The following is a 12,419-nucleotide window of genomic DNA, read 5'->3' on the forward strand; positions in this document are numbered from 1 at the left end:
CCTGCCTCTGTGTGTTTTAGGGTCCCCATACCCAGAATGTCTCCATGAGGTCTGGGGCCTGTGGCATGACCCTGTGGCCTTCTCTCGTGGGACAGAGGGCATGGGAAGGAGAAGGGATAGATGGGCCTTGCCTTCCATCTCTTTCCACCTGGAGGTCAGACAAAGCACTGCAAAGAGAGGCACAGTGCAAGGACAGCAGGTCCAGGCTCTTGGCTCTGAGGATGGATGTGGTAGGACCAGGGGCAGCTGCGCCCTCGTCCCAAGACCCTGGAGTACAACAGTGCACCCGGAGATAGGGCAGGCTTGCCCCTGTGTGCGGGCCAGGAGCCACAAGGGGGTTGCAGCCCCGGGAATCCACTACACCCAGCACAGCCTGCTGTATAGATGCTGGACCTCCTGTTGTTACCTTCTGGTAAGGGGTTCCACTTCTGGGTCAGCTCTAATCCCAGTGACTCCGAGCCTTGTCCCACAGGTTCTGTGCCTTGGCCCTGATGTGCGACCAAGTGGAGACGAGGCGGGAGGCAAAGGACATGGGGTCTAAAGTGTCTAAGGCAGCATTGAAAGTAAGGCCTTGCCCCGCAGTGCAGGGACCCGGCAGACACTGGGGGAGCCAGGAGCTACCCTGCAGCCTCCACTGCCCTGCAGAGTCACTCACTAGATGCAGAGACAGGAGCCCTGGCAAGGCAAGAGTGATCCTTGATGCAGTCAGGAGTCAGCAGGTGTGCTGACTCACAGACCCGTGTCTCACCTGAGCTGAGGCGGCAGCGGTGGTGAGTTAGTCACTGGGAAAGTGAGGCAGGTCTGGGCCCGAGGAGCCGCCCTCGCTTCCAGGATGGGCCGGTGCCCTGGTACCACCTGCTCCGTCTGCAGTCAGGGCTGCATGAGCAGAGACCTCGGATGGGGAAGTCACTGTCCCAGCACCAGGCTTGTGTCCACACGTCCGGTCCCCTCCTATCCCCAGGGGTTTTCCTGGGAGAGTCCTCCTCTGACAGCCCGTCCTGAGCCTCTTCCTAAACAGGCATGCCCTCTCCACATGCGTACACACACACAGACATGTACCACCCATATGTCACAGACCGATTGATCCTGACACTATGGACTCTTTGGGGTTCCCTTGAAAGTAAGGTGTGTGCACGGGGGGCTGTGGGAGACAGAGGCCAAGGGCTCAAATTGGATTCAAGCTCTGTTCCGTTTCTTCAAAGCACAAAGTGGAATATTTATACTCAACTTCTTGACAGGGGCCCGGAGAGATAGCACAGCGGCGTTTGTCTTGCAAGCAGCTGATCCAGGACCAAAGGTGGTTGGTTCGAATCCCGGTGTCCCATATGGTCCCCCGTGCCTGCCAGGAGCTATTTCTGAGCAGACAGCCAGGAGTAACCCCTGAGCACCGCCGGGTGTGGCCCAAAAACAAAAACAATTTCTTGACAGGTCATAATTTTCAAAACAAAGCTATTCAGACAAAACTAATTTTACCCAAACAAGCTCAGGGGCGAATTGTTCAAAACGTATTTTGAAGCAGGACAGTTTCACTTTTGAAGCTGCTTTTTGCTCAGAGCCCTAGCCAGCAAGGTCAGTCAGTATTACGTTTGGTTTTATGCATACTGAGCTGGAGCCTGAAATGTTAACCCTTACTAGGACTGCATGTAGGCTAAGAGCAAAGTTAGATTAGAAGGTAAATAGTATTTCTAGAAGGCGAAATAAAAATACTTAATCTATGCAAATGTTCCTTATAGGGTGTGTTTATATATCTGAGTAATCTTTAAAATGTCAGCTAAAATTATGCCTCTATTAATAGTATGTTACATCCCTTTATTTCCTAAATGCTTTAGGAACAGGCAACCAAGATTTCTCAGGGCTCTAATACCTGTGAGTAGAGGTTATTTTTTTCAAGCGTCTTTTCTTTTTTTTTTTTTTTTTTTTGGTTTTTGGGCCACACCCGGCGATGCTCAGGGGTTACTCCTGGCTGTCTGCTCAGAAATAGCTCCTGGCAGGCACGGGGGACCAGATGGGACACCGGGATTCGAACCAACCACCTTTGGTCCTGGATCGGCTGCTTGCAAGGCAAACGCCGCTGTGCTATCTCTCCGGGCCCTCAAGCGTCTTTTCTTACAGGTGCTACTTTTTTCAAATGTCCTCTCCGCGAGTACAGACTGCTTTGAAAAAGTTCCTGTAACAGCAGACAGCTTTGAAAGAACCCTCCCTCAGGCAGTTAGGGCCTTTTTAAAACGAGGTGCCTTCCTAGGCCTCAGGATTTATTAACACAGGGTATGTGGCACCCATGTACCGTCATCATGGCATACCTGCATGTACTGCCTTCTCCACACATATGCATACATGTACCACCCACTCCACATACATACACGCACTGTATTCTCCATACATGTGTGTACCATTCTCTTCATGCACTGTGACCTGACACACACCCCCACTCATCCACACATCCATGGACCATCCTCCCAACACATACCTGCATGCATCAGCCTCTCCACATGTAAAGGGCATGCACTAGTACATGTAAGCAGACACATGCATGAACACACAGAGAAACACATGGTCATGCATGGCACACCTTATACATGCCACACATGTGTGTCAATAAAACAACAAACACGGACATGCACATTCCCAAGCACTCCCTCTAGACACATATGCAGGTGCAGAGTGATCACATACATACGAACCCATCTACACGTATGGTCGGGCATCTGTCCATCTGTCCACCCCTCCACTCCCGGTCTTTAAGCCCCAGTGCAAAGCTCTGTCTGTTGCCCTATGCCCAGCACTAACCCGGTTCTTGGCGCTGCTCAGAGACACTTGCTTCCTCTGCAGGATGTGGCCCTGGAGGGCAGACAGACCCCAGAGGAAACCCCTCTTGAGCTCCCACAGATGACCACGGCCCGCTTGGCAGTGTTTGCGGGGTTCACTCTGCGAGTGGTACCATCCTGTAGAATAAAAATGAAAGCATAAAGTCCACGTGTTGGGTGAGGCCTCCCCAGGCACAGTGCCTCTAGCCCTCTCAGCCCAGCGGGTCTGAAGATACAGGAGGACGGCAGAGAGATAATTCACAAGCAGTTTCGCTTGAGTCAGCTTGATTTCATTCCATGGCCCTGTCTGCCATCATCTGTTTTCTCTGCTAAGCTTTCTGCTGACACCCCTCTCTGCCTTTTGCTTCTCTCTCTCCTCTCTTTCTTCTCTCCCTCCTCTCTCTCATCTCTCTCCCCTCTTTTCTCTCTCTCCTCTCCCTCCTCTCTCCTCTCTCTCCTCTCTCTCCTCTCCCTCCTTTCTCTCTCTCCTCTCTCTCCTCTCCCTCCTCTCTCTCCTCTCTCTGTCTCTCTTCTCTCTTCTCTCTCTCCTGTCTCTTTCTCCTCTCTCCTCTCTCTCTCTTCTCCTTTCTCCTCTCTCCCCTCTCCTTTTCTCTCTCTCTCCTCTCTCTCCCTTTTTCAGACTTTATTTATTCTTTATTTAAAACATCCCACCCTATCCCAGGTGGGGGTGGGAGTGGGGCTAATCATCCAGGTGGGATCAACATCTCCAAAGAAACTTTAGGTAAGAAGGTCTTGGGGGGGGGCCTCCCCACACCACACAGGCTCCCTGGGGCTCCTTCTGCAGTGGACAGAGGGCAGCCAGGGACTCAGCCGTCCTCTGGGTGCAGACGGGGCACCAGGAGGGGTGCAGGAGCCAAGTCCCACCGTCCCGCATCACAGGATGATGGAAACCACCCCCACCTCCGAGAGGCGCCTCCCACTCTGCGCCAGGGGCCAGGCACCGCCTTGGGGCGTGCCCACCAAACCCCCAGACGCACAGGGACCCCCTGAGGTGGGAGGTGGGGTGCGGGTGCCTGTCGGGGTCCCCCCCCGCCCTGTGCGCGTCCATGCATCCATGCATCCATCCATCCCTCGCGCGCGCGCCCCGCTCCGTGCGCCCTGGGCGCTTGGCGCAGCCGGGCGCCCGGGGACGTCGCCGGCGCGTTGGGGGCGGACGGAGGAGGCGCGGCCTGAGCCCCGGACCGCCCCGGGGACCCGCCCGGACCGCCCGGACCGCCCGCCGGGGCTGCCCGCACTTCCCCGCGCGCCTCCGGGTCCGCTGCCCGCCGCGCGCCCCTGCCCGGCCCCGCGCCCCGCGCCCGCCATGGGCCCCGCGCCCCGCCTGGCCCTCGCCCTGCTGGCGGCCCTGCTGGCCCCGCGGGCCGCCCGCCGGGTGCCCGACGCCGAGGAGGGCTTCGGGGACTGCGACGGCTTCTTCTACGCCGGGGCGGCGCCCGCCGGCCGCTTCCAGGACGCGCTGAAGCTGTGCCAGCGCTCGGGGGGCGCCGCGCGCTTCGCCACCCTCTACAGCACCCGCCACCGCGCGCCCCTCTTCTCCGCCTTCCGCGCCCCGGGCCCCGCGCGCCCCGCGGACGCGCCCCGCTGGCTGCTGGAGCCCCAGGTGAGCGCCCGGCCCGGTCCCCCGGAGGGAGGCGCGCGCCAAACGGGGTGCTTGCTCCTAGCGTCCTGGAGACGGCTGGCTAGCGGGGCCGGGCGCAGATGGGCGAGGAGTGGGGAGCTAGCCCAGGGCCCCCTCTTCTTCCCCCCTGGCGGCCCGCACACCCTGGCACCCTCCGACTGGCACCGCTGGCAGGAGACAGGGAACCGCAGTTTTGGGAACGCGGCGGGTCCACCCCAAACCAGTTTTTCCTGCCTCTGGGCTCTCCTTCCTCGGGCCACTGAGAGGTCATGGGAAGACGGGGCGGGGGCACCCTGGCCTGCCCAAGGGGGGCTTTCTTCCCAGTCCAGATCCCCGTCTACCCACTAGGCCACCGGCCCTGCTGCCTCGGTTTGCCCACAGCCAGGTGCTGATCACGCAGCTTGGGTGGCCACGAGCAGCAGCACCAGGGCTCCCCTCTGCTCCTCCAGATCTCTGGGCTAGCTTGGTGCAGGGCCTGTGACGTGGGGAGGAAGGACACGGCCCCTTTGCAGGGCACTGAGATACTGGGACAGAGCGTGCACACAACACAATGATGCACTCTCATGCATAGAAACAGACAACCTCGCGGATGTTGACACACTCTCACAGTCACACACTGACACACTGACACACCGGCCTGCCTGCGAGAGGTCTGCGCTCCTGCCGTGGGTGGTTTCCAGACGGAGGCTCTGCCCAGGCCCGCAGGGGTGGGTGCAATGCTGGGTGTGGGTACAGTGTGGGTGAAGGTTCACTGTCAGGTGCAGTGTCAGGAGCAGGTAGAGCTGGCACAGGGACGATCCCGTCCTGGGCCTGTCACAGTGGCTGTGTTGCGGGCCAGCCACTCCCTCACCCCCGCCAGTGCCCTGGTGACTGCGGCCTCCCGTGGCCTCCCCACACCACACAGGCTCCCTGGGGCTCCTTCTGCCGTGGACAGAGGGCAGCCAGGGACCCGACCGTCCCCTGAGTGCAAACGGGGCAGCAGGAGGGGTGCAGGAGACAGGTCCCAGCAGAGGGCCCAGGCGGGGATGCAGAGGAGCTGAACAGAGGGTGGTCAAGGGGACTGGGGCCTGCTCTCGCTTGCAGCAGGGCTTCCTGTCACAGGCCCAGCACTGGGCTCCTGGGCCTGCCCAGTCAGACTCTTTTGAAGTGGGAAGAGGAGCCAGGCCGCTGCCGGCTGCAGACAGAGAAACAGACTGACAGAGAGACAGACAGACAGACAGACAGACAGACAGACAGACGAGATTTTGCCCTACCATTGAGGAAGACAACTAAGGACAAATTTATCATGTTCCATTTTTTGTCTGTCTCTTTTGTACACACACACACACACACACACACACACACACACACACACACACACACACACACACACACAATGGATCAGTCAAACAGGTGCAAGCCTCTATATCTCCTTCCCCAATTAAGTGTCTCTGAGACTGGGTGTCCATTTGTCCCCAGCGAGAGGCTGTGTGAAGGGCTGTTTGAGTGGGGGATCTGGGGGCTGCTGAGTGAAGAGAAACTGAGGAAGTAGAACCGAGCACTAAAGATGAGCACTGTGGTGAGCAGTGACGTGTGCTGCCGTGTGTGGGAACCATGGTGTGTGCTGTCATATGTGAGCTGTGGCCTGTGACATCACATGTGGGGGCCGTGCCGTGTGCTGTCAGATGTGCTGGATCATGGCTTGTGCTGTCATGTGTGAGCCTTGGCATGTCCCACAGCATGCGGGGACTACAGTGCTTCACCGTGTCGTGGCTGCAGTGGAGGTGACTCCCCCAAGGTTGGGATTCCAGGCCTGGCTGGGCAGTGTGGCCCCATGCCCTCACCCCAACTTTCCTCTGCCTCATCCTGGCCTTCAGCGCCTCCCGATGGCCCTGATCTCTGCCGGGAGCAAGGAGAGGTGCTGGCCCTGGCATGACTGGCATTTGAGGGCTACTTGGTCCTGAAGGACGCTGGCGGGGTGGGGGGAGGACATATCTGCCAACTTCTGGCCAGTCAGTCTCAAATTTAGGCACCAAGGAAAGTGCTATGGGGTCTCATTTGCTTGCTCGGGCGTGGATCCTAGGTTCCTAGGGCAGCCCTGGGAGTGGGGGTCCCTGCAGGGGCTGCAAGGCATGGTGCTGGGTGAGGGGGTACACCAGGCAGCAATAGTCTGTCCCTGGGCTTCTGTGTCACTGAGATCCCCTAGTTGGACAGTATGTGGCATTGTCCCAGCGGCCCACTCGGGACATTCCGAGCCAGCTCTGCTCGCCCAGCTCAGGGCCTTGAAAGGACATTTCCGTGACGAATAAAGATTTTATTCTTTGGACTTCAAAGGGCTCCTCCTTCCACGCTTCCGCACTGTAAGTGCAAACTAGAAAGATGAATCCACCCATGTGATGGTCCCTTCAGCTCCCAGCTCTCTGCCTGGCCTGGCTACTAGAAAAATCGCACCTTCCAGAACCTTTCCTTCTGTAGGCCCGGTCCCAAGCCCAGTGGTGCCCAGAATCCACTTGCAGTCTGCCTCAGAAAGAACAAGAGATAAAGGGCAAACTGAAAGGCTGGAATGATGGCACAGCGGGGAGGGATTGACCCAGGTTTGATCCCCGGCATCCCTTAGGGTTCCCTGAGCCTGCCAGGAGAGATTTCTGAGCTCAGAGCTAGGAGTAACCCTTGAGCACTGCTGGGTGTGCACCCCCGCCAAAAAAGGCAAGCTGACCCTGAGGTCAGCCCAACATGCTGCCTAAGCCTTCTGGCCTCCTGAGGGACTGCTGGGCCTTGCTCATTGGATGTGAGTAGCCAATGACTTGGGCATTTCTGCAGTCAACCGCAGTGAGTTAGCTGCTCCAGGAGACTGGCCCGAGGCTGCCAGGCTGCTCCAGGCTGATTCTGCCGCTGCAGTTCAGCTTGACATGGGAGGAGGGGGGTGAGGACAGCTGAGCCTCCTTCCAGGAGCTGCCAGGGCCCTGCAGGGCTCTGCATCCCTGCACCCAGCCCAGTTCTGGGGGTTCTGAGAGGATCTGCAGGGCTCTGAGCCTGAAGCTACTTCTCAGGCGTCTAGCTGTTTCTCAGAGGCTGTGTTGGGCTGTGTCTCAGCGGGGCCTCCTGGCTGTGAGAGTGAGAGGACAACAGGGCCCGGGCTATAGGCATATTGTGCCAGGAGCAGGAGAATGGGAAGACGGGTACCGCAACAGAGACAGGTTCTGGAAGGGTCTGCAGAAGCTAAATGCAGGAAGGGAGCAGGGAATTGTGGGGGCAGCCTCATCCCACCCGGAGTCACTCTGCCTCTACCTTCTTCCAGTATCATCACTTTGGGGAAGGGGCAGCTAACACACACCCCAACATACAAACACACACAGAAATACATACAGAAATACACACAGAAACACATAGATACACTCACACAAAGGACACACACAGACACGCAGATACACACAGATATGCAGACACACAGATATAGATACACAAAGGTACATAGACGGACACACAGACAGTCATATAGAGACATACAGGCATACACAGATATACAGACACTCACATAGAAACAGACACTCACGCATGCCATCATTTTCATTTTCAAATCTCCGAGAAAGGTCTGGGCCTGGCGCAGCCACCCTGGCACCCTGGGCCCTCAGGGAGACTCACATGACCCCCAGCTGCACCTATCCAGAGTGTGTGGGGAGAAGCTGCTGACCTCCAGGCAGTGGTGAGGGGAGAACCCGAGGGAGGAAGGGGACTTAGAGTGAGAGACAAGAACCATGGCCTGAGCTGGCCACACAGGGGGTCCTTCTGGAGAGGCCCCACTCCACCCTCCCTGCCCCTTTTTTTCCCAAGACACCCCACCCCCCGCCCCCAAAGCCTGCTGGGCAGTTTCCATGCTGGGCGGATTCTAGTTCATTCCGCCACTTGCCGTGCTGGGTGGCTCTGATAAACTTATCTGATGTTCCGTGTCATTCAGACCTGGTGGGAGGGGGAAGAGGCGGGTGAGAACCTCTCAGAGTCTGTGTGTGTGTGTGTGTGTGTGTGTGTGTGTGTGAGAGAGAACCTCTGAGAGAGAGAGAGAGAGAGAGAGAGAGAGAGAGAGAGAGAGAGAGAGAGAGAGTAAGAGAGAGAGAGAGTAGTCCCAGCCCAGCCCATGTATTAACTCTTGTTGACTGACAGGACAAACCCCAAACCCCCAGGAATTGGTTGGGTGCGGGGCCATCTCCTGACCTGGGGATAATTTGGGGGGCCAGGTTGGGAAGCAGGCCTCCTGCATGCTCGCTGGTACCCAGAGTCCCCCCTCCTTCCACCCCAAAGCAGAAACAGATTCAGCACCAACCCCCAGGGTGTAGAAAATGCTGTTCCTAGCTAGCCCTAGAGCGAGCTCAAGAGACCCGCACTCCGCAGAGACCTTACTGTCTGCTCTAAGGAAACGCAGACTTGCGAGAAACTAGGCTGTGGCTGGCTGAGAACTCAGCCCACACGGGACCTTTTGGGAGGCATCGAGGGAGGGCAGGGTCCACGCGGATGGGAGCTGGTGCTCAAACCTGTTCATCTTGCTGAGTCGAGAGACAAAGCCCCAGTGGACCCTGTGCTGGATCACATAACACGCTCAGCCTACGGGGACACGGCCAGCAGAGGCGGCTCCTACGGGCCTTGGTGCTGGGCCCCGGGAGACGAATGTGAGCCCCAAGTCCTCCAAGGGGACCTGGGGGCCCAATATGGCGGCTCTGGCTTCGCTGACATCAGCCTTAGGACATTGGTCCTTAGAGGCGGAGCTATGGAGCCGCAGGGCAGGACTGTGGTAGGCCCTTGTCCACGGAGCAGAGAGAGAGTTGGGCATGAGGATCTGCAAAACATGCCGGCCCCGGCAGATTCCACACTCCCAAACCCCTTCTCCACCCACACCCCCTCATGCTCTGCTGAATGCATCCACGCCTGCACACACATCTGTATGCTTGTCGGTGTGTCCCTGTGCTATATGAGGGAGGCTTGCCTGGCAGCTTTGTTGGGAATCTCAGATGCTTGAAGGGGACACAGTTCTGCCTGTGTTGGGCTCAGGTGTTTTCTCATTCCCAGAAAGTCGATTTCAGGCAGGCAGACGAGGTGCACCGGCTTGCTGGGCGGATCAGCCAGGACCAACAGGAGGGGCCACCCATGCCCCAAGCACTTCTGGAGGAAACCCTCATTTCCATAAAAAGTATCCCCATTATTTTTGTCTTTTTTTTTTTTTTTTTTGGTTTTTGGGCCACACCTGTTTGACGCTCAGGAGTCACTCCTGGCTATGCACTCAGAAATTACTCCTGGCTTGGGGGGACCATATGGGATGCTGGGGGATCGAACTGCAGTCCATCCTACGCTAGCGCTTGCAAGGCAGACACCTTACCTCTAGCGCCACCTCACCGGCCCCGCATGTGGGTATTCTCAGGTGTGGGAGTGCACTGAGGCATGTGGAGGATCCCAGGGACACAGTGGCCCTACCCATGGGATGGGGTGACCCTGCTGCGCCCAGTGAGTGGGGCCGTTCGTTGCAAAGGGTTTGGGAGAGCCGGAGCCCACACCGCCTCAGCTCTACTGCCCACTTCTCTCCTTCCAGATCGAGGACCCCAACAGCCACCTGGAGGAGGCGGCCGCTGAGGTGGAACTGGCAGCCGAAGGGAGCCACCTGGGGAGCCAGCAGGCTGTGAGCGCCGACTATGCAGACACAGGGTATGAGCCGGGACAGCTGTACCCGTGGCCGCTGGGCAGCGACGCCCTCACTCTCACCAACTCTGTGCCCATGAACCCATCTTTCCGGGAGCGCTGGCATGAGAGTGTGCAGCGCCTGCTGCAGCGAGCCCTGCTCCCGCAGTGTGTCCCGCACCAGGACCTGTACCTGCTGGTGGGCGCCGTGCCCTCCGAGCACATGCTTGGTGGCCGGGTGGCCGTGCCTGAGCTCGTATGGCTGGCGGCCTGCTGCGCTGTGCCCGGTGGGGGCTGGGCCTTGGGCTTTGTGCTGCACCCCCGGGCCGGGGCGGTCATTGAGGATGTGATGCTGAAGGACCTGGAGCGGCTGCTGCCCACGAATCCCCAGCTCTTCCACAACAACTGCGGCGAGGCCGAGCAAGACACGGAGAAGCTGCGGAAGATTCTGGAAGCCGTCACCCAGGTGCAGGAGGAGGAGCGGGCCGCACTGGCCGAGGGGGGCCCCCAGACTCTGCCTGTGTCGGCTCCGAAGTCACCGAAGGAGGAGGAGGAGAAAGAGGAGGAAGCCGAGGCCCAGGGCAGCTGGCTGGGGAGGCTCTTGGGCCTCCTGGCCACCCCGTTCCTGAAGCTTCTGCAGCTTCTCTATGCCCTGGTGCTGGGGGCGCTTCGGGGGGCCCTGCACCTCCTGTGGTTCTCCACCAAGTATGTGATTCGGGCTGTGGAGGGCGGCCTGTATCGCCTGGGCTCGGGCACTGCCTCCTACCTGCTGGCCATCGGGTCCGAGCTGGTGATCATCCCCTGGAAGGTGGTCCAGGTCCTGCTGCGGGTCTTGGGGGCCCTCCTGCGCATCCTCTGCTGCCTGCTCAAGATCGTGTGTCGCATACTGGGCCTGCCTGTCCGCGTGCTGCTGGACGTGGCCGCCTTCCCCGTGCACACGGTGGGTGCCATCCCGGCCGTGTGCAGGGACATCGCCGTGGGCCTCGGGGGCACCCTGGCGCTGTTCTTCAACATGGCCTCGGGCACCGTGGGGGGCCTCCTGCAGGTGCTGCTCGGTGTGTGCCGGCGGATCGGCCCACGGGTCCCTCTGCCTCTAGACAGCACCGGGGACTTGTAGCGGCGAAGCAGGTGTCTCTTGTCTTGCGTCATCTCTCATCTCCCCCCAGTAGACCATGCCGGACTCTGAGCCTTTCCTGCACCTCTGTCCCCTTCAGGGATCTTCCCACTCAGCCTTGGGGAGGGTGGAGGGACATGTTTCTGCAGGAGGGACACGGTGGGATGTGGTGTGGGTGGGGGTGTGGTGTGGCCACTGCTCGATTGGGGGTGACTGTAGGCCCTGGGGCCTTGGCCAGAGGTACTCTGAGGCTCTGTGCTCTCTGCTACCAACCAGAGGCACAAGGGAGCAGGGTGGGCATCAGCAAAGGCCTGAGCAATGGAAGAGGAATTTCCTTGCCTGCTCTTCCTGCTGCTCGCCTCCCTTTCCTCCTCCCTCTTCTCCCTCCTCACTCCCTTCCTCTCTTCCTCCATCTTCTCCTCTCCTTCTCCTCCTCCTCCTCCTCTTCTTTTCCCTCCTTCTCCCCTCCTCCACCTCCTCCACCTTCCTCTCCTTCCCAACCTCTTCCTGTTCCCTCACTTTCCTAACTCCTCTTCCAGTGCTGCCCAGCTCCTCCTTGGTTTCTGGTAACCATGGAACCACCTCCCCTGCCCGCCCTGTCCTCATTGGCTTCTCTTGGCCCTTAGCCTTGGCCATGGCTGCAGGGTCTCTGTCCCCAGTTTTCCTGCACCCCTCGACTGGAAGGAGTTTGCAGGTTTTCCTGCACGTTGGAACTAGCAGAGATGAGCTTGTGCAGAGTGAAACCTGACCGGGTCTGAGCAGGGCAGACATGCACCCTGGGACCATGTGGCAACTCTGGGTGTGAGGGGCCTACGCAGGACCACACGGCAGCCTGAGGCCCACAGGTGGTGCTGCTGTTGAAGCTCCTATAGTGCCAGGCCTGCCCACACTGTGCGGGCACTGCCTTGCGCCCACAAATGCCAATGTGGCTAGAAAGGCACAGAAAATGCCACACTGGAAACTGTCAGCTCCCCCACTGGGATCTGAGTCCAGACTCCGGAATGAGCGGGGCAGGATGACCCAATTGCCTGTGGGCACCATGGCCCGGGCCCCGCACAGGGTCTGGGGTGTCTGGGGTGGCTTGGAGAAGCTTCCCCTCCAGAGGGCTCCCTGGGTCTTGGGTGCTGGCGGCGCAGGTGTGAGTCCCTAAGTGTGGGTGGCAGGGCAGAGGCCGTGGTGGGCTGCCAAGTACAGGGAAGCTTGGGTTCAGGAAAACTTGGGG

The 12,419-nt window shown here is 59.0% G+C and overlaps 1 protein-coding gene across 1 annotated transcript; it reads left to right on the forward strand.

Annotated features, from left to right (window-relative positions):
- The first annotated feature begins 4,061 nt into the window (after positions 1-4,061).
- ENDOD1 (endonuclease domain containing 1) lies at positions 4,062-11,645 on the forward strand. The gene is made up of 2 exons (XM_049778562.1): positions 4,062-4,425; positions 9,998-11,645. The coding sequence occupies exons 1-2, from the start codon at positions 4,129-4,131 to the stop codon at positions 11,198-11,200; spliced, it is 1,500 nt and encodes a 499-aa protein (XP_049634519.1). The 5' UTR covers positions 4,062-4,128; the 3' UTR covers positions 11,201-11,645.
- The last annotated feature ends 774 nt before the right edge of the window (positions 11,646-12,419 follow it).

The sequence above is a fragment of the Suncus etruscus genome, chromosome 8 (genome assembly GCF_024139225.1).
Source record: "Suncus etruscus isolate mSunEtr1 chromosome 8, mSunEtr1.pri.cur, whole genome shotgun sequence".
NCBI lineage: Eukaryota > Metazoa > Chordata > Mammalia > Eulipotyphla > Soricidae > Suncus > Suncus etruscus.